The following is a 22803-nucleotide window of genomic DNA, read 5'->3' as shown; positions in this document are numbered from 1 at the left end:
TCGACTTGAAAGCCCTCAGTCTCTGGCTTTCAATAAGCAATCTTTCCTTTCAAGTTGTGCTCCTTAAATTCCTAAACTTGTGTCATTCTATAATAGTTCTGTCTGGCCGGGCGCGGTGGCTCATGCCTGTAATCCCAGCACTTTGGGAGGCCGAGGCGGGTGGATCATGAGGTCAGGAGATCGAGACCATCCTGGCTAACACGGTGAAACCCCGTCTCTACTAAAAATAAAAATAAAAAAATTAGCCAGGCGAGGTGGTGGACGCCTGTAGTCCCAGCTACTTGGGAGGCTGAGGCAGGAGAATGGCATGAACCCGGAGGCGGAGCTTGCAGTGAGCCGAGATTGCACCACTGCACTCCAGCCAGGGTGACAGAACGAGACTCCATCGGGGGGGGGGGGGGGGGGAGAGAAGAAGAAAAAGAAAAAATAGTTCTGCCTAGAGATTCTGGTTTTGCTTTATTGAACAACAGACTTCTGAATCAGTAATGAAAGTTCCATCCTTAGACAACACAGTATATAGGACTAAACTAAGTGTAAAGAGTGTTTTGGGATAGAGCTAACTTATGTTTCTTTCTTTGTAGTTCTAGGCCAAGTGAGTAAAGTTCTTACAAATGAGCAAGTTAGTATTTTCTGAACAGGAACCATCATAGCCCAGGTACCTTGCTGTTTTACATACATTTTTATTTAACCCTCATGGCAACAATAAAATATTTTTACTACCATCTTTATTTTACACTACTGAACACTAAACATGAATTCAACAACAGGATAGTCTTTAAGTAATTGGAGCCAAAATTAAAATCTGGTCAAAGTTGCCTACAAAACACAAAACCTATGATCTTCACGGTTTATTACATACTAATATGTTCTTTAAAGTTTGAAGAATACTGCTTTGAAAAAAATAGTTGAAGCAATTGAAAAATTTAAATGGGGTCTATCCAAAAAGAAATTTTAGTTGCTTTTTAGGAAACTGAAGATCTATAAAGCAGCTGAAACAGACAAATTATTTCCAGTGAGAAGCCTGAAATAGACCTTTTATGTCAAAGGAAAAGCACAGAATTCCTTTTTCTAAACTTACGGGCCAATCAACTTAAGGTTAAATACTAGAGCAATTAGAATTCACATTAATAAGAGAAAGATGCTCACTATCATGGCTTTTCCTAAATTTACCTATAAATTCAAAGGAATTCTATACACCAACATAGAAATGTATAGAGTTTTCCAGTTTATCTGGAAAAGTATGCTGTGATGGTTAATTTTGTGTCAACCTAAGTTATGTAGTGCTCAGTGTATCGTCCAACACTAACCTAGATGTTGCTGTGAAGGTGTTTTTTAGATGAGAGTAACATTTAAATCAGTAGACTCTGAGTAAAGCAGACTACTCTCGATAATGAGTGGGCCTCAATCAATCAGTTGAAGGCATTAAAAATAAGAACTGAGGTAGAAGGAATTATCCTCAACAGTGCAACAGAGAAACCCTGGCCTGAGTTTTTAGTCTGCTATCCTGCAAATTCACACTCAGGCCTACAATGTTAACGCCTCCTGAATTTCCAGCCTGCAGACCTGCCCTACAAATTTCAAAATTGCTAGCCCCTACAATTGCGTGAGCCAGTTTCGTAAGGCAAACCTATCTTTCATTCAACAATCTAGACAGACAGATGCAGATGTAGATACAATTACTGGTTTTGTTTCCCTGGAACTCCTGACTAATACACTTCATGATAAATGAATAAAGTTGGAAAAAGTATGAGGGAGAGTTTGAAAAACAGTTAAGTGGGAGGGGGAGAGATGGGACACCAGGAAATGAAAGACAGTCTGTTACAAGAATAATGATGATGCAGAAATAAACAAATATATTAGTGGGACAGAACAGTGTCCAGAGGTAAGACACAGAAACATATGGGAATTTAGTGTATAAAAAAGTAGTGAGGGAGAACTGGCTATTTTCAATATCTTGAATCATATTCTAAAACAGATTCCAGAGGGACTAAACAGACAATCATAAAAAAAAAAAACCTTACTAGAATACAGAATTCTTTTTTAATACAAATGAGTTTTCCTAATCACAACATAAAACAAAAAACTAATAAAACCAAATATATGAATTTATGTTCATATGCGCATGCAAACAGGTATGTAAGAATATACACAAACAAATCTGTTCAAATCTACAGTGTGGAATTCTTCCCTTATTTTATAACTTTCTGTATTACCTGGTTTTTTTTTTTCATACACGTATATATTTCTTTTTTACTCAAAAAAATTTATCCAACTTTTGTTTAATCAGTCATCACTCATAAATCACTAAGATATAATGAAAACTGTTAGGCCAGGCGCGGTGGCTCAAGCCTGTAATCCCAGCACTTTGGGAGGCCGAGGCGGGTGGATCACGAGGTCAGGAGATCAAGACTATCCTGGCTAACATGGTGAAATCCCGTCTCTACTAAAAATACAAAAAACTAGCCGGGAGTGGTAGCGGGCGCCTGTAGTCCCAGCTACTTGGGAGGCTGAGGCAGGAGAATGGCGTGAACCCAGGAGGCGGAGCTTGCAGTGAGCTGAGATCATGCCACTGCACTCCAGCCTGGGAGACACAGCGAGACTCCGTCTCAAAAAAAAAAAAAAAAAAAAAAAAAAGAAAAGAAAGAAAACTGTTATTTACTACGCACATTTTTAATTTAGACTATTGGCAATAAAGTCCTTCTGTTTTTATAGTTAGGATGTTAGAAAGAATCAGAAATTTTAAAGATGATGAAACCAAAGGCATCAGTCCTGATTTTCAAACTTTTGAGTTTTTTTGCAGTGAAAACTGAAATGTCAAATGATGTTTTACAAAGTCATAAACCAAATAAAACAGACAAGAGTGAAGCTGTTAGGGTTAAATTTCAATGAGAAGCTCTAAGCTGTTCAGCATATCCATATCCTTAGTGGCAACTTCTTAAAGACGCCTAAGAAACCACAGGCCCAATAGAGCAGCTGAAAGACACTGACCTAACTCAAATCCTCTTTTTTGTTGTTGCTTGTTTTTTAAAGACAGGATCTCATTCTGTTGCCCAGGCTAGTGGCACAATCATGGCTTACTGCAGCTTTGAATTCCTGGGGCCAAGCAATCCTCCCACCTCAGCATCCTGAGTGGCTAGGGCTACAGATGAGACCATGCCCAGCTGGTTCCCAAACCCTCATATTATACATATGGTAACTAAGTTAAAATGCACGCACACACACATATTAAAAATAATATATTTTATACATTTTTATATATTAAAAATACCCATACATTATTAATACACACACATATATATTAAAAATAAACACAGATGGGGTCTCACTATGTTGCCCAGGCTGGTCTCAAACTCCTGGGCTCATGAGATCCTCCCTTCTCGACCTCCCAAAGTGTTGGGACTATAGGCATGAGTCACCACACTTGGCTGTCTGGGTTTTTAACAGCAAAAAACTGAAAGCAATTTGAATGTCTATTAGTAGTGGAATGGCTGAACTATAATGTGCTCGTGTAGTGGAATATTATGTATTACATGCATTCAGTAAAAATGTAGATCTAAATCCACTATTAACGTTAACAACAACAAAAAAGATATAAGAGTATTAACACCAAAACAAGTGGGTATGTATTATAATCAATTAAAGAAAAGCATGTATCTGTAGGAAATTAATTCTGAAAAGATATAAGGCAAAATGTTACACAGTAATCCCCAAGTACTGGGGTTAATGAAGAATTTTCTGTTTCCTTTACTCCCTAATTTTTTTTTTTTAACTTTTTTCATTTTACACTAGCAAATTCAGCTTCAAACCCTGGAAATTTTTGCAGTGAGCACACATCACATTTAAAACCAGGGAAAATAATTGATGTTTTGATGTTGAGGGGGAAAATCTCTCAAATTACAAAACAACATAATGCACAATCCACAGAAGGGATAACTTCCATAATTCAAGTTGAGTGATATAAATGGTGGAGTGGGTTATGTGAGAGAAATATACCTTGTCAAATGCAGTTTTCTGTTCAGGTGGGGGGAAAGCAGCTTTTTGTTCAGATGGTTGTGTAGGAGTTGTCTTTAACTGAGCTGTGATAGCCTGAACCTGAGCCATCACAGCATTGTCAAGGGCAGGAGACTGTGGTTTTGGAGGCTGTTGAAAAGTCTGAAGGATCTGCTGAAGCTTAAAGAATGGGAAAACCAATAAATCACAGAACAAAGTATAATCATACTATCAAAAGTTAATTTAATAAAAAAAAGTCTTAAAGGTGATTCAAAGTAGCACAGGCACAGAATAAATTGGGAAAAAATCCTTTTACTAATGGTTAAATTTGTTGTGAATGAATATACAGAGATACAATGGGCATTGCTTAAGGTTAAAAATGTATGCTGACAATGTCAATGATATAAGATGATGGTCAAAGAGAAAAGAAAATACACTAAATTGTGAACAAGGTAAGCATAAGTTTTCTAGAAAAATGGAAAAATCCTCTCCGTTACAAATAATTTTGAAATCCATCAGAAATGCTAGAATTGTGAGCAACATGAGCCACTTAGCAGTTCTAAAGTCATGTGTTGTTGCCTTGTTTATCACTTCTACATTTTCCCTATTACTCCTACATTACTTCTCGTGAAGGCTTTTCTAGTTGAAAAGCAGATGTATTTTCTCCTTTGAATGTGCTTATTAATGAAGAACAGAAAACAAGAAGTGACAACAGTACCTAGTCCTGCAAACAATTTCACCTTTGAGTAGACAATTTACCTGTTGGCCTTGAGTTGTCTGAAACAGCTGAGCCACAGCAGCAAAAGCATCAGAGCTGGGCAACTGTGGTACAGTTGGGACGGAGTTTGGAGTGGCTTGTGCGGGAGGTTCAGAAGAAACTTTTACTGGAGGTGGAGGTGAGCCTAAAAGAGAAAAGGGCATTAAGACCTAAAAACAAGTTAATCTGCGAGTTTTCCTAATTAAGCTTCTTCGCTAAAATAACATTTTATCCAATTTAACACAGTATAAAATATATAGATTGTGGCACTAGAGTTTATACTGTAACAACTACCAGAAAAGCAGACCTTTATTATAAATAGGAATTATGGAAAGAAAATCGTACCTTCCAAGATGTAAACTCAAGTTTCCTTCTTATAGAAAAATTCCATCAATACAGATAAACTCTGACTGTTTCATGTGCAAAAAATTATGCCATTGTGTGAGCTCACAGATACATTTGACCATACCTTCATTATTGGTAACACTTTCTGCTACTGGGGCTGCATTACTAGTTCCTGCTGCCATGTCCAAAAGAGGCTGAATAATTTCAATTTTGAACACTCCATTTTTTTGCCAAAGGTTCAGCACACGAACTATTTTACTCTGTTATGCATGGGGAACACAAATATACAATAAATATTGGCATAAATAACCTATTATACTCTTACAAAAAAAAAAAAAAAGAGGAAAACCCCCTAGGCTAATATTTCCATACTATGTGTGTTTCATAAACAGGTGAAAAAAAATCAGAAATACAACTTGGTTAAACTACTCTAATTAGTCTTTCTTCAGTGGTATCATCTAGAGTAAGGAACAGAGAGGGACTACAGACCCAGACAATAAAAAGAAATGTATTATTTGACATTTTCATTTTATTTTACTTATGGTTACAAAGAAACTCTATCACTGACCAAAAAAAAAAAAAAGCTATCTTAAAGAAGTAAATGAAGGAGAATTTCTTGAGAGTAATTATAACAGCTAAAATATTTAAGAAACTGGCCTGTAATCAAAATTTAAATTACGTGGCCAAGTAAATATGAAGGAGATCCAGAGAAGATGTTATTCACAGGCACAACTTTTATTTTTACTTAAGGAATCATCTTGGTTTTGGGTGTATTTTTCCCATAACAGCATTCTTCCAAGAATATAAAAACAGCATCTATGACACTCAAATTTATATGCTGTTTATTGTAAATGTCTCTGTTCTTCATTATTCTGAGTATGTTTACTAGTATAATTCCCCCACCTACTTATAGTCAGCTACTATATCTGTAATGTTTTTCTACTTTTATATAGTATGTTATAAAGCCAACTGTATATATAAGGAATTAAATACTGTAGTCTGATTGCTAATGAATACCACTTAAGCATTAGCATCTCTATATGTTGGGGAAGAACATCAGTTATTGGACCTTTCTTTCTGGAATAACCAACAATCAGATGATAGCTGTCTTTTTCTACTGCACAATTTCTTCCTCACTCAACTACACAAGCACATCTTTCCAATGATACCTTCTTTAAAGATGATGTTCCTTTTGTGTTATTTTTTAAAAATTTTACTTTACTGTGGTAAGAACACTTAACTGAGATCCACTCACTTAGCACATTTTAAGTGTACAATACAGAACTGTTAACTATAGGTAAGGTTGTTCAACAGATCTCTACAACCTATTCATCTTGCTTAACTGAAATGTCAAACCACTGATTAGCAGCTCCTAATGTTTCCCTTACCCCTGGTCCCTGGCAACCACTATTACACTCTTTGATTCTATAAATTTTGTTCCTGTCATATTTCAACAGTATGACTGATAATCCTGAAGCACTCATAAGAAAACAGATAAATATGAAATGACTACTGAAGAAAAAACTGTGTTTTGTTTCAACCTCACAGACATCGCTATACGAAAATCTTATCTAGTAAATACAGTAGGCTCCAAATATCTAATATACATTTAAAATAATATTTTTTAAAAAAGAATACAAGTTTTAGTTTAAAAATTAACTATACCTTATCTTCAGATGGACAAAGATATAAATATTGGAATGTGGCGGTTATGTTTTTAGAGAATCTTGGCCCAAAAACATCTTTATCAGTTCCAAACTGATGACGAGACTGTCGCACAATTGAGTCAATTACATATAATCCTGGAACCTTGTATTCTGGTTTACACTGCAAGGATAAAGATGTAAAATCAGTACAGAAAAAGCAAAGTCACAATCTTTGACACCCATTACTTTCACATTTATGAAACTTTTCTATATCCATCCAAAGGTTGCTTTTTTAAAAAAACTACTTGAATGCTTCAGCTCTCCAAATGGCTACCTTGTCAAACTGCCCATGTCTATACGGAACTACCATTATTCTCTTGATACTATTGACCCCCAAGGTTTTACTCTTCTTTGATTTCTCTGCTTCCCTACACCCAATGTACCAAAATCGACATTACTTTACCAATCCTTAAGCCAGTTCCATACAAATTCACCTATTATGATAATCTCTACAATTCATCCTGCTCAAAAAGGTAATTTTTACCTTTCAAAATTAACAAAACATTTTTAAATGTATCAATTTTAATTCTATTAAAGTACAGTACCAAATAAAAATTAAAAAGGAGAAGTTGTTTTTGGCTAACCAAACTGACAACAGCAGAGAAAAGCAGAGAAATAGACACCTATATATATTTCTGGTGGTAGTGGAAACAGGTATAACCCTTTATGGAAGACAATTTAGCAATAAAAGCAAAGTCTTATTTAATTCACCAATTCTACATCTAGGAATTTATGGCCAAAAAAAAAAAAAAAAAATTAGGTCAAACAACTCAGAAAATGGCTGCGTGCATCATGGTAACAATCGCAGAGAGGAGTATTTTGCAAATGTTTATGATAAACTCTGTGGGAAAAGCAGGCTAACAACCAGTATTATATCCATTTTTACTTTTATAAATGTACATGTACATAAATAAAAAATAAATCCAAATGTATTAATAACTATTGCAGTAATTTGGTGATAGTGCCTCTAAGTAATTTTTTCCACTTTATTTGTACTTTGATGTACTACTATGCAAAGCGTTTACTAACCTTTTTTTTTTTTTTTTTTTTTTTTTGCCTGTTGGAGCTTTAACTTTTATACCTAAGCCAGTATACAAGGGCCATGGATTAGAGACATTTTTATAAACACTGATTAGTAGGTACTACATGTCATTGCTCCAGGTCAGGGGTTAAGAACTAAGTCTCTGTTCTCTATTTTCTACTGAGACAGATGTATGCTAATCACACAGTTGTAAAACAACAGACAACTGAACTGAAAATTTTATTCTGATGGGAAAAGGGAAAAACTGGGAAAACTTTACAAAGTAATTTCATTTGAAATACTCAAAGCTGAGTTAAACGCCTAAACATCAATAGCAGTCAGGGCAAGGGGTAGAGTAAGCACTTCAGGTTTAGGGAAGGGTCATGACCAACACATAAGAAACTGCTGTGAGCTGAGTGCTAAGTTCATAGTAAGTGAAGTACCAATTAATGGTACTGCTAAAAATTTGTTTTTATAAACTTCTAGTGATTAAAAAGAACCTCTAGTGACTACATTTTTATGAAGTGGCTTTAGAAACAAGCATCCAGGTTAAAATTTACGAAGTCAATTACAAATCATATTGTAACTAAAATGAGGTAATAATGAGAGATAGTTACCTTTTTGATGAACTTTTCTACTATTTGAACTACATGCTTATAAAGCTGAAAGAATTAAGAGAAAATTACTGTTCAGTTTACATATTTCTGCATTTCCTATAATTAGAAAATACTTAAAACTCTGAAATCTATACAATTTAAATATTATCAATACTGAATGAACCATGAGAAACACATAATCAAAAATTTAAAAAAATCTTAAAAAACAAATCAGAGAAAAACTAAAAACAGAAAACTACAAAAATTCCCCAAACAGAAGGTCCTTTTTCTTAAATTTTAAAACAAAAAACCTTCATGAAGCAGAATATTTGGCAACCTTATGGGACAAAACCAATGGATTAGAGCTAAACAATGTAGTTTCTAAAACAAGTCACATTTTAAAGTGTGATATTGGGTAAGACATTTCATTTCATGGAGCTTGAATTTTTTCTCTTTAAATAAAAACGACGCTAAATAGTTGCTTTATGATAAGGAATATGTGAAAATTTAAAAAAACTGCTTTGACGCTGGGCATGGTGGCGCACACCTGTAATCCCAGTTACTTGGGTGGCTCAGGCATGAGAATCACTTGAACCAGGGAGGGGGAAGTTGCAGTGAGCCGAGATCCCACCATTGCATTCCAGCCTGGGCGACACAGTGAGACTCTGCCCCCCTATCCCTGCCAAAAACCAAACTGCTTTGAAACAATACGTTACAATGCAAATGTATGCTTATCATGTACCTTAAGCAAAGGCTGGTTAGAGCTCTTTGACTTAGGCCTGAACTAATTCACAAGTTGACTTCTCATGTTTAAAAGTAAAAAATATTTTCAAAATTTCAAAAACATTTCTCAAATTGATTTATTTTGTCATTACCTTAATAGCTTTAATAGCAGCTTTAGTGATGAGAATCATCTTGGCTCTAGAGATGGGAGGTTTCATATCCATAAGCGAAAAGAGCTTAAAAGACAAAAAAAAAACAAAACAAAACACAAAACAACACTTTAAAAAATCTTTTGAAACATAAAGTTTAACTATTTGGCTAGTAAATAACCACCTTTCCTACATATCTGCATCACCACTTGGAAAATACAAATGGGGTGGGTGGGGAGGGAGGTCTTAGCAGCCAGGGCAGCAGGAAGAGCTTCGGTGGCCAGGCAGCCCAGCTTTGCGAAGGCTCTTGGTGTGCAGGCACCCAACACACACCCTCCCCACTGCCATGATACCCAAGAAGAAGGTCAGCTTTGCCAAAGGGGTGGTGAAGGGGTAGGGAAGAAACAGCCCAAGAGGCAATTGGCATGGCTGTCAGCTAAACCTGTTCCTGCCAAAGAGGAAATGAAGCTGAAAAACGGTAGCAGAGAAGGATAAATCCTTAGACAAAAAAGTGCAAACAAAAGGGAAAGGGAGGGGGAGCAACGAGAAAACAGGCTCAAGTGACTAACCAAGAAACTAAAGATTTACCTGCAGAAAATGGAGAAACTAAAACCAACGAGAGTCCAGCCTCTGATGACGCCAGAGAAAGAAGCCAACTCTACTCAGTACATACCATGTCTTATCAGTGGTCCCTTCATCCCACTTTTTATGTATAAATGCTTTTTTTTTTTTTAAAGAGGTAAAATCATTCACTGGTTATTTTTTGGTACAACCAGAAGAGTGTGGGATGTTGTATTACGGGAGGCTTTGACTGTCTTGGATGTCCGCTTAACATTCCACAGATGGGGGAATTACTTTTTATATCCTATAATGTCTCTACTAAATATACAAAAATTAGCCGGCTGTGGTGGCATGCGCCTGTAATCCCAGCTACTCAGGAGGTGGAGGTTGCAGTGAGCCAAGACTGCGTCACTGCACTCCAGCCTGGGCAACACAGCAAGATTTTGTTTCCAAAAAGCACAAACAAATAAAAACCAAATTTAACAAATCTCACAACAGTAAATCTACAGCCATCAGGTGCTTCCATGAGACTTAACCACATACTTCTCCCAAAGGGCTAAATCCAACCAAAACATAAAGAGAGTCCATAGAGGGTTATAAAGATAAAATCCTGACATTAAGGAACATATTTAGCTTCTTATTGTTTTTGTTTGGTTTAACCATAAGCATACACTTACCTGGGACTTCCAAAAGATATTGTGAAGTTTCAGAGATTCCTAACATTATGAAACTCATCCGAATCACATTTCCATTCTTTCAATTTATGTCAATATTCCAAATATGGAGCCCTAGGGTATGAACTTTTACCAGACCACTAGCTAAGAGGCTAGCCTAAAACACGAGTGTTTTCTCAGAGTGAACAGCCCCACCTAGCAGTGTATCCTAAAAATTCAGACAGTTTTCACACCTTTTCAAAACTAGACATCAGTAACAATTTTAGAAAAGGTATGGAATGCCAAATATAATCAATAAAAAACCAGATAACTACTTAAGCAGAAAATAATATAATTTTCCATAAGATACAGAAAATGGAGAAAACACTAAGATATGAACACAGGAATTCATTTTAATAAAAGGATTCTCTAAATAAGGTTGTGATTCTTCATTGTATTACTTCATTTACCAATGTAATAAAAAAATTCTCTTTGAGAATAAAATGCTAACTGAAAGGCAATTAGAAAAGAAATAGTAAGGCCAGGTGCAGTGGCTCACCTGATGACAGGAGTTTGAGACCAGCCAGGCCAACAGGGCGAAACCCCCTCTCTACTATAAATACAAAATGGTGGCAGGCGCCTGTAGTCCCAGCTACTTGGGAGGCTGAGGCAGGAGACCCGCTTGAACCCAGGAGGAGGTTGCAATAAGCCATGATTGCGCTACTGCACTCCAGGCTGGGCGACAGAGTGAGACTCTTTTGTCTTTTTTAAAAAAAAAAAAAGAAAAAGAAAAGAAAAGAAAAGAAATAGTAAATCCTTAAAATTATATAAACCAGCAAGAAACGATTTAACATATTTCAACTTAAATACAAATTCTAAAAAAATCAACACTGCATGATTCATAAATATGTAGCATACATTTATAAAAGGTATATTCTATGTTATAAAATCTATTAAGACAGTTGCTTATTATTGCTCTATTTTCTATACCTTAACACAGTGAAAGGGCATGCAAAAAAAACCAAAAACCAAAAAACAAACAAAAAAACCCCATGGGTTTTAAGAATGAACACGCCCACACACACTTAATTCTTGGGTTGTCTCCACAACTCTTAAATGATTTCTGCAAAAATCCTGAAGAAACTAGGAACCCTCTCTTCCTTGTTCTCAACCTCCTGAGCCAAGACCACTTCTTAATGTGATTCATGCCAAACACTTCAGACACTACTATATTTTGGATAGATTAAATCTTTAATAATAAAGTAGAAGCAATAAAGGGCCTTTCCCTGTATAAAGTCAAGAGGGTCAGGATGGTCAGGAGGCCAAGAAAAGGAATCTAAATGTGTATCCAAGGCAGCCTGGAACTTTCATGCAGGTACAAGAAACTTATGTCAAAGTAGCCACAAGATTATTTTATAGGAGACGAACAAATGTGACTCCCTGTTTACTGCTACAAATCAAAGCTTTGTGTGAAATCTCTATGCGGAGGGTGGGTAAGAAAGCCTTTACCTGTCTGTTCTTTTCCTGATCCCTTCTCCTCATTCCTGAACTGTAGGAGACTGAGGCCCACTGGGCACTGGTTTCCCCATCACTGGGGGGGTGGGCATCTATTTGATGGTTGATTTTGCTGAACCAGGTACTTCCTTTCCCATTTTCTAATGATTTTGTAACATACAAACTCACTGTTTTCCCTTCCCTTCTCCTTTCCCTGGGAAAATACAATGAATAAATAAAGACTCATTGGTACTGAAACTGTCAAAAAAAAAAAGAAATGAGCAACAGTAAGAACGACTTCTCTGGTCATTGAAAGCTTAAGAGTAAATTTTAAGGAAGCCTAAGCCAGAACTAATATTCATCTAATCCCTCCAAAAAGCACTTCTTTATCATTTCAGCAGTAAGCGACTGACTAAATTAACACCTAAATGAACACACAAGACAGACTAGTGTAGCTTCTAAGGAAACACTCCATAGTCTCCACTTAAATTATCATAATGTATTTAAAAAATTAAAGACTATACCACATAACAGTATAACCATCATTCAGGCAAAAGACCAGCAAGAGAACCGTCAGATACCATAATCTGAGACAGTTGCAGAGTATTATTACATTCCATAAAGAAAATATTATTTGGAGGCCGGGCGCGGTGGCTCAAGCCTGTAATCCCAGCACTTTGGGAGGCCGAGACGGGCGGATCACGAGGTCAGGAGATCGAGACCATCCTGGCTAACACGGTGAAACCCCGTCTCTACTAAAAAATGCAAAAAAACTAGCCGGGCGGGTTGGCGGGCGCCTGTAGTCCCAGTTACTCGGGAGGCTGAGGTAGGAGAATGGCGTAAACCTGGGAGGCGGAGCTTGCAGTGAGCTGAGATCCGGCCACTGCACCCCAGCCTGGGCAACAGAGCAAGACTCCGTCTCAAAAAAAAAAAAAAAAAGAAAAAAAAAAAAATATTATTTGGAAAGAGAAGAGGAAACCAACATTTGAGTGGTTATTAGGCAGCAATGAGTTTAAGTGATATGACATGTTGTACTTTTTACTTAATCATGTTAACTAAGGCAGATCTGTTATACCTGTTTTGAGATAATACTCAAAAAGGGTTACATCTGTTTTAGATGATGCCTAGGCCACGATCTGAACTAAAATTTTCTGATTCTAAAGTTCACGCTCCCTAAAAACATACCCATACCCGATACAATGCTGCATACAGACTAAATTTGTGCAGAGACCATCAACTATGATAGGGAAAAAAAAATCCAGGAAGGCCTTTGTGCCTGCCTGTATACTGTTTGGATTCAGGGATAACAATGAAACATACTGAATTTAATTTGGGATGCCTACTAAATATCCAGGCAGAGAAAGGAATCTTGAATGTATAAGAGATCCAGGCTAGAAACTGAAAGGTTATAGAACTATGAGGATGGGTTAGAAGGAGCCTGGAGTAAGAAGGGAGCCAAGAACATACATACCAGGCTGGTGCAGTGGTTCACAACTGTAATGCCAGCACTTTGGGAGGCCGAGGTGGGCGGATCACCTGAGGTCAGGAGTTTGAGACCGGCCTGGCCAACATGGTGAAACCCCAACCCTACTAAAAACACAAAAATTAATTGGGCGTGGCGGCACGTGCCTGTAATCCCAGCTACTCAGGACGCTGAGGCATGAGAATCCCGAACTTAGGCGGCAAAGGTTGCAGTGAGCCAAGATGGTGCCACTGCACTCCAGCCTAGGATACAGAGCAAGACTCTGTCTCCGAAAACAAAAACAAAAAACAAACAAAAAAAATCACAAAACAGAAGAACAACATATATACCAAAAATTTCAATGTAGCAGAGAAAAAACCTGCAAAAATGAACACCAGGACAAAGTAGAATCCCAGAAATTAAAGACATCTGGCATAGCCAAATGCTACAAGAGGTTCATCAGGATGCAAAGCAAATCTTGTTCATTTAGTTTGGCAATTAGGTGAATGCAAGTGACATCAGTTTTTGGAAGTGATTCCAAATTCCAACTGGTTAAGGAATGAGAGGCAGGCAAGGAAGCAGAAATGCATTTTTGGTTCATTTTTCATTAATTCAACAAATATCTGAGAGCTTAGTAAGTGGCAAGCTGAGAAGGAGACAGGACTATGTTTCAAGGCTTTTTTATAAGTGAGCACCCTTACTTACTTCTTACTTGTTAGCATTATAAAGTTTCCATCAGTTCTCTCTCTCTCTTTCTTTGTTTCTTTCTTTCTTTCTTTTAACTCGGGAGTTCAAGTGATCCTCCCATCTCAGCCTCCCCAGCAGCTGGAACTACAGGCATGTGCCACCCCACCAGAGAAGTTTCTTTTCAGATTACTTTTATTCTCCTTTACCAAAATTTTTCTTAAAATTTCAAGCTGTGCATTTGCATTTGATACAATTTATGAAGAAAAACACTACAGGCAAATACAGATTTTTCAAATTTGGAGGTGTGCAAAATCACCTTTTAACACTCAATGAATGCTGTTAATATTTTATTGACTTATTTAATGTGCAAATTCATCAAACAGTCTCCACCTTTTGCGAGACAAAAGGGTTCTCTGATACCTACAGCAATGCCTTCACTCGACAGATACAGAAATCCAGAAATTATGCTGATGTACTTTGACATAAAGGATATAAATTGATATACTTTCCTGGTAAGCATGCACACTGACACTGTCCATTTTGACAGAAATAGTAACAGCCTTTATGGTAAGGCAGACGTTATAATTTCATTTTACAGATGACAGCACTGAGGCTCAACAGTCTGCTCAGATATAAAGTTAATTAAGTGGCATAATTCAATCTGTAATCAACCATTTCCCAAAACTAATTCTTTTAACTAGTACCCAACAATAACAAAATTATTTCAAATATATTAGCCCAGAAAAATAGCGTACAGATAGTAAAGATAAAAAGGACTGTACAGTTACGTTAAGTGGGAAAAAATTGCAATGGAGACCCAAACTAGAAAGTAATATGCTAACATATAATTGTTATGGAGTTGAACCCAAGAACTTTTTAATTAAAAAAATTAAGTGGCCAGAGGTATAAAGTGATGTGCCCACCCAAGCAACAAGTTAGAGGCGATATAAATTACTAAAATAGTGTCAATTTTTTGATCCTTTAAAAGACCCTACAATATTGAATGTGGTGACTTAGGAGGAAGTGTCAGCATAATTTATTTAGATGATCAAATTTCAATTTCTCAAGACTAAAGATCAATACACTGTTTTTATGTTTTAGAGCTCAATTTTATCTTAGGGCATGAGGGACAGCTTTAAATAGCCAGCATGTTATACATTCATAAATTCCTATTTCTGAATATTGACTCATCCAAATATTTCCAGGTAAGACATGGGCCCTCTACTGTTGCCAGTTCTGCTGAGTTTAATTCTCCCATTTGTTTGTTGCTTTTTTTTTTTTTTTTAAAGTCTCACTGTCTCCCACACTGGAGTGCAGTGGCGGGATCTTGGCTCACTGCAACCTTTGCCTCCCCGGTTCAAGCGATTCTCCTGCCTCAGCCTCCTGAGTAGCTGGGATTACAGACGTGCACCACCACACCCAGCTAATTTTTGCATTTTTAGTAGAGATGGGGTTTCGCCTTGTTGCCCAGGCTGGTCTTTAACTCCTGGCCTCAAGTGATCTGCCCACCTCCGCCTCCCAAAGCGCTGGCATTACAGGCGTGTCCGGCCTGATTTTTTTTTTTTTTTTGAGATGAAGTCTCGCTATTGTCCCCCAGGCTGGAGTGCAATGGCGCGATCTCGGCTCACTGTAACCTCCACCTCCCAGGTTCAAGCGACTCTCCTGCCTCAGTCTCCCAAGTAAGCTGGGATTACAGGCGCCTGCCACCATGCCCGGCTAATTTTTGTATTTTTAGTAGAGACGGGGTTTTTGCCATGTTGGCCAGGCTGGTCTTGAACTCCTGACTTCAGGTGATCTACCCGCCTCAGCCTCCCAAAGTGCTGGGATTACAGGCGTTTGAGCCACTGTGCCCGGCCTGATTCTCCCATTTTTAAAATAAACACTGGCCGGGCGCGGTGGCTCACGCCTGTAATCCCAGCACTTTGGGAGGCCGAGGCGGGCGGATCACAAGGTCAGGAGATCGAGACCACGGTGAAACCCCGTCTCTACTAAAAATACAGAAAATTAGCCGGGCGCGGTTGTGGGCGCCTGTAGTCCCAGCTACTTGGGAGGCTGAGGCAGGAGAATGGCGTGAACCCGGGAGGCGGAGCTTGCAGTGAGCTGAGATCGCGCCACTGCACTCCAGCCTGGGCGACAGAGCGAGACTCCGTCTCAAAAAAAAAAAAATAAAATAAAATAAACACTGATGGTCTTCTTTATAAAACTGTTAATAGCATGAAATGAAATGAAAGCACCTAAAATAACCAGCGCTTAATAAATGGCTTGGTCTCTAACTCCTACCCCCTCTCACATATACTGATCCCTGACTTTTGTTTCCCTTAATTAAAATCAATTATATTGCTCATTGTTATATCTGTTTTACTTTACATTTACACATGGTATATTTTTCTCATTCTAAAACAGAATGAACTTGTTAGTTGTAAATGATTACTGAGTCCTTACTTGTGTCTAAAGCAAAGTTGCAATTTATTAATCTTAAATAAAAGAGTTAATTGTCATGGTCACCAATATTGTTTGAGGAATCTCTCAAGAGAAGCATATAATCTTGTGGTGATCTAAGCTTTTGACTGATTTTCCGATCAATGAGAAAATCACTGATTTTCCACAATAATTTGTTAGAATAATGGTTAAGTGCACAGGCTCAATAATCAACTGCCTGAGAAATCTTGGCTCTACCACTTGCTACCTATGAGAATTTATTTCACCATCTGTAAAATGGGGATAATAGTACTCCCTACTTAATTAGTGAAGTTTAAGAATTAAATACAAACAATACATACAAAAGCACTTAGAGCAACACCTAGCACAGAGTAAATACAAAACAGACATTAATGAGTATTACCACTACACGTAATTTTTTTGAGAAAAAGATAGAATCCTGGAGTTAATTCAGAGCAGTGTTTTTCAAACTGTGGGTTGAGATCCATGAATGAATTATATAATTCCTACTGTGTGTATTGTGGTCAAAAAATATGAAGGACAACAGCCCAGGGAAAAATTATTTTGTTTTTAGAAATGAGGAAAATAAGGCCCAAACTAACTGCTAGTCACCTTTCAAAAATGTGTAGGTTCCTTCAAACCATTAATAAATTTCTCATGGACAAACGGGGGGAGGGTAGGGGAAAGAAGCACTGCCATGTCAGAAAAAAACTTCATGTTTTTCAATCAAGTTTAGATACACATAAGTATTATACACAGAGTAGACAAGAGATTCAAAGACAATTCAGTTACTTACGACCAACATCCAATTTCAGTCAACAAACCTCAGGAAAAAAAGCTATTAGCTTTATATATCTGAAAGCCACAAGATTTAATATAATTCCAACGAAATCTACTAGTGAGAAAAACCAGAAACTGTGGTATTCTATAGAGAGTGAGAAAGATTTGGTTTTAGAATCTGGGTCTGGACATGCAGATGATTCTGGGCAAATTAATTTCTTTAAGCCATAATGTCCTCATTTGTAAAAAGGATATACCGATGTCTGCTTGATACGTATCAGTTTCAGTAAGAACAAAATGAGTTTCTGTATATGAAATGAATGACTTGGACTATGTCACCCGGCAGAGGACAAGTATTCAATAAACATCACTAGGTGCAGAGCTCCCCCAACATTATAGCCTGTATTCACAATTAATGTTATCTGTGAACGAATAAAAAGTGTCAGAGCAGCCAGAGAAAACCATGAAATCCTCCTGCATAAAAATAACAACAGCCCCTCCAAATACTAGACTTCTTTAGAAGGGATAAACATAGTGGAAAAACATGCTGCTTGTTAGCAGTAGATACGAGTTTGGCACTTTGCTCTGTCACTAGCAGAATGACCATGAAAACGTCTAAACATGCCACGGCCCGGATGCATGACATATAGAAGCCTGAGAAACAAAATCCTCTAAAAAATATGAAGAATAATTCATCCTGATCCCTAATACCAGTAAAGAGTTTCAAGTGAAGATAAGGAAGAACGAGGCTATCTGGCCTGTGATACCTGCAGAATTCACAATGTTTAGGGATTAGTCAAAGTAACATGGGTACTCTGCTATTTACCAATGGCATAAACCTTAACAAGTTTAGTCAACCTTTCTAAACTTCAAGACTTTTTAAAATCTGAAAAACAGGGATTAACTGGCTCACCTCATCACATTGTTAGGATTAAACAGGATAATGTATATAAATCTCTTAGCCCAGTAACTAACACATAAATGCTCAGTAAATGGAGCAAAACAATGTGAAGATAACTAGTATTTCCTCTCTATTAGCCAAATGATAAGATGATCCTGGTTAATTCCCTTTAAGTATGGTATCCTCAAATGGACAGGGTCTGGATGTAGTCCTGCATTGTGAATTGGCTTTTTTATTAGTTTCCTATTTCTGTAGTAAGAAATTACCACAAATTTACTGGCTTAGAGCAACACAAATTACACTTTCGAGGTCAGAATCTCACTAGCATCAGCAAGGCGACATTCCTTGTAGAGGCTCTAGGGAAGAATCTATTTCTTGCCTATTCTAACTTCTACAGGGTGCCTACATTCTTTTGGCTCATGGCCTCTTCTTCCATCTTCAGAGCCAGCGGTATAGCGTCTTCTCCTTCTATCTCTTCTGTTGTTTTACTTCCTTCTTTGACTCCTACCTCTCTAGTATAAGGACCCTTATGATTACATTGGGCCCACCCAAATAATCCAGGATAATTAACCCATCAACATCCTTAACCTTATTCACATCCCCTGTCTCTTTTGCCTTGTAAGGTAACATACTTACAGGTTTTAGGAATTAGATTATGAACATCTTTGGAGAAGGGGGCATTATTTATTACCTAAAAAAAATAGGGTTTAATTCATTAACTCCAATTTGTAATCAACTGAAATCCTCAGGCTGCTTTCACCGGGATTCCCATCAAAACTAGATCTTCACGTTGACTTTGTGTTGGTTTCTAACAGACCGTTCAACCTCTTTAGGAAGTCCAGAAGTCATTTTCTGCTACTTGATGTAGCTCCAGCTATTCCAATCAGATTGTAAACTTCATGAACTCATTCTGTATGCTTTCCTCCAAGTCAATGTTTTCTAAAAATTAAAATAGGACCTATTTGAAAGATGACCTTAACTGATATTCCTTGGGTATTTATAACCAGTCAGCTACAATCCACTTAGCAATACTGTCATCCTGCCCATATTTTTCTAATTCATTCATAATGCAATCATATCCAATACCTTTCTGAAATATTTGGTATATAGTTTTCACTAGACATACTTTACAAATGAAAAATGTTTAGTTTAGTCTGTTATAAATTGTTAGTCAATCTGTTCTGGCTCTTAGTGACTAGCAATTTCCAAAAATTAATAAAAACTGGCAGACAAAAGTAAACTGGCACAGAGTCTACAATTTCTAAAGTATGCTTTTTCCTACTTTTTGAAATAAAGTTGTCAAGGCAGTAAGAATTAGAAGACTATATACTAACGTAAATCTTTTTTTTAAAAACTTAAATCTCTCAAGCAATATTTCTTTCTGAATCTTTCTCAATGGGGTATTTATCCCTTTCTTTTCGAAACCTAAATTTTTAAAAATGTATTTTCCTAAATTTACCTTGTAACAGATTACACTGATTATTTCCAGTATTCCTTCCTTTGGTAGTATGACCTCCAAGATGACACAGCAATTTTCCCTTAAGCTCCTATTACTATGTAAAGTTGAATTTAAAGAAAAAATGGAAATGTTTCCTAAAATAAATATATATATACTCACAATGACAGGCTAGTATTCAAATCTCCTTCCTGTTAGATGCAAATATCAAAGCATTTAATTCTACAGTCTTTCCTCCTCTTTCATTCTCAACTTAATAAATCAAAGACACTGTCTTAAACCAGACAGTTAAATCCACACAACTTTTATGTTTATTAGCAACATACAAACACTGTATAACAAAGTACATGTTAAATTTCTTAACAAAAGATAATTTTTAAAAAGTTTTAAAATTATCTTTCCTAAAAAGATGCTTTATCCATCTAATTTAAACCTGAAGACAACTCCATAAAACACTACTGCTAGAACAACTAGGTAAGGGATCATGTACAGTCCTTTTCTTCCCTGGTATTTCATCTTATGCCTTTAATACATAATTTACCAAATGTGTGTCTGGGTTAATACTTTTTTAATACCAGGTAATATAACGGGGCGAGGAAAGAAATCCAATCACATGTTAAACAAGTACTACTATGTCACTCTACCTGACAGCAGAATACTGTGCATAAGTTAATGTGTATGAGATAATCAACAGTACACACACACAGTAAGAGATACAATGAAACTGAAAAATGTACAGAAGCAACTCATTTAACAAAGAAAATCCCAATATCTAATTAACAAACACAGGAAAAAGTGTTCAACCATACCAATCAATAATCAAAGTACAAATTAACACAAGGAGATAAAATTCTTCAATTATCTAATGGACATGCATGTGGATTAGCATAAAGCAAAAAGAGTACTGGGCTGGTGAGACCTAATGGATGAGTTTTAATTCCGAAGAGAAATTTAAAACTGTAAAACAAGGACTAAAAAATGTCCATACCTTTCAAACCAGTAATTCTACTTCTAGAAATTTATGTAAGGCAATTATTAGATATTCTCATAGAGAACTTCATGCTATTAAAAAGATCTGGTAACTATATAAAAATTTCCAAACGCAAGTGGAGGAGAAAAAAAGACAAAGGAAATACTCTTAAAATGTTAACGGTGTTTGAGGGGATTATTTTATTTTCTAATTTAAATTTATCTAACTTGCATTAGTTTTTAAATAAAAAAATTAAATTCATGGATTTAAAAATCAACTTTAATTTGTATCTGTTTGAGATACATCTTTGTTCAACTTTTGATTATAAATATAACTAAGTGATAAAGGAACATGGTTATATAGAATCACCATCATCACATAACTTGTCCACAGAGTAAATCTTGTCTTTGAAGCTGAGTTACTACTATGTTTAAATCAGTAACTTGCAAATCTTTAATAAAGCCTTTCAAAATTACTAAATGTTTAAATTAAAAAATTAAATTAAAAAACACCCCTCCCAACACATATCCTTACAATAACTGAAGCCCTGTGGATAAAATGACTGTGCCAAAAAAAAAAAAAAAAAATCTGGGAAATTGCTGCTACACACACACACACACACACACACTTTTGAGACAGTTTCACTCTCGCTGCCCAGGCTGGAGTGCAATGGCGCGATCTCGGCTCATGGCAACTTACGCCTCCCAGATTCAAGTGATTCTCCTGCCTCAGCCTCCCGAGTAGCTGGGATTACAGGCATGTGCCACCATGCCCGGCTAATTTTTTTGTATTTTTAGTAGAGATGGGGTTTCTCCATGTTAGTCAGGCTGGTCTCAAATGCCTGACCTCAGGTGCTCCGCCCGCCTCAGCCTCCCAAAGTGCTGGGATTACAGGCGTGAGCCACTGCGCCTGGCCTATATATTTTTTAAAACATCTTCATTAAAGAAAGTGTCCCTTTAATTACTGATATATAGCTTACTCCCATATAAATTTCATTTGCTTGTCACAGACTCAAATCTTTTGAAACCTAAACATGTAACCACTTTTCCACTTGCTTAGAGGAAGGTGTGAAAACAAGATAAATTTGGCATTGTCAGTATGAAATACTCCTAAGGTAGAGAAAATTTACAAAGTTTTTTTTTTAGGTACAGATGGGGTCTTGCCATGTTAGCCAGGATGGTTTCAAACTCCTGGCCTCAAGGGATCTGCCAGTCTCAGCCTCCTAAAGTGCTGGGATTACAGGCCTGAGCCACCTCATTCCGCCCCGAAAAGCTTTTTAAAACAAATAGGGGAAAGATGCAATACCATTTTCCTGCTCCGACTGGGCAGAGTCTTGTTTGAATGTAAACATTACAAAACAGTTCCAACTACTTCTGCATAAAATTTACTCTTCAGATTTCAACAGATTCCAAACCAGGTACTTTCATAAGCAACAAAACTGCACATAATATTCAAATTCAAAGGGTTAAAAAAATTTTCATACTTACTTCTTCCTAAATTTTACTATACCATATTCTCCCACAATCTTGTTGACTTTTCTTCTATTCCAGAATTTAAAGAAATGTTTTACCAAATAAACACATGGAACTGCTAAATTACATTTAATAATAAATATAACATCATTTATAGGTTAACTGCTTATATTTCTATGTGCACTAAGAACATTAAGAAAACAGAATATAGGCCAGGAACAGTAGCTCACACCTGTAATCTCAGCACTTTGGGAGGCCGAGGTGGGCGGATCACCTGAGGTTGGGAGTTTGAGACCAGCCTGACTAACATGGAGAAACCCCATCTTTACTAAATATACAAAATTAGGCCGGGCGCGGTGGCTCAAGCCTGTAATCCCAGCACTTTGGGAGGCCGAGACGGGCGGATCACGAGGTCAGGAGATCAAGACCATCCTGGCTAACACGGTGAAACCCCGTCTCTATTAAGAAATACAAAAAACTAGCCGGGCGAGGTGGCGGGCGCCTGTAGTCCCAGCTACTCGGGAGGCTGAGGCCGGAGAATGGCGTGAACCCGGGAGGCGGAGCTTGCAGTGAGCTGAGATCCGGCCACTGCAGTCCAGCCTGGGTGACAGAGCAAGACTCCGTCTCAAAAAAAAAAAAAA

At 37.0% G+C, this 22803-nt stretch overlaps 1 protein-coding gene across 3 annotated transcripts in view; it reads right to left on the bottom strand.

Moving 5' to 3' along the window:
- Positions 1–22803, bottom strand: part of SCAF4 (SR-related CTD associated factor 4) — a 64081-nt gene that overhangs the window by 27677 nt on the left and 13601 nt on the right. For 2 of the 3 annotated variants that reach the window (XM_025380338.1, XM_025380340.1), the window contains exons 2-7: positions 9291–9374; positions 8437–8481; positions 6758–6919; positions 5217–5352; positions 4750–4892; positions 3994–4170 (exon numbers count right to left, since the gene is read on the bottom strand). In XM_025380338.1, coding sequence (XP_025236123.1) covers positions 3994–4170; positions 4750–4892; positions 5217–5352; positions 6758–6919; positions 8437–8481; positions 9291–9374 — 747 coding nt within the window. The remainder of the gene's footprint in view (positions 1–3993; positions 4171–4749; positions 4893–5216; positions 5353–6757; positions 6920–8436; positions 8482–9290; positions 9375–22803) is intronic. The other variant, XM_025380339.1, reaches the window with a different exon arrangement.

The sequence above is a fragment of the Theropithecus gelada genome, chromosome 3 (assembly GCF_003255815.1).
Source record: "Theropithecus gelada isolate Dixy chromosome 3, Tgel_1.0, whole genome shotgun sequence".
NCBI lineage: Eukaryota > Metazoa > Chordata > Mammalia > Primates > Cercopithecidae > Theropithecus > Theropithecus gelada.
This window is presented reverse-complemented; position numbering and strand designations above follow the sequence as displayed.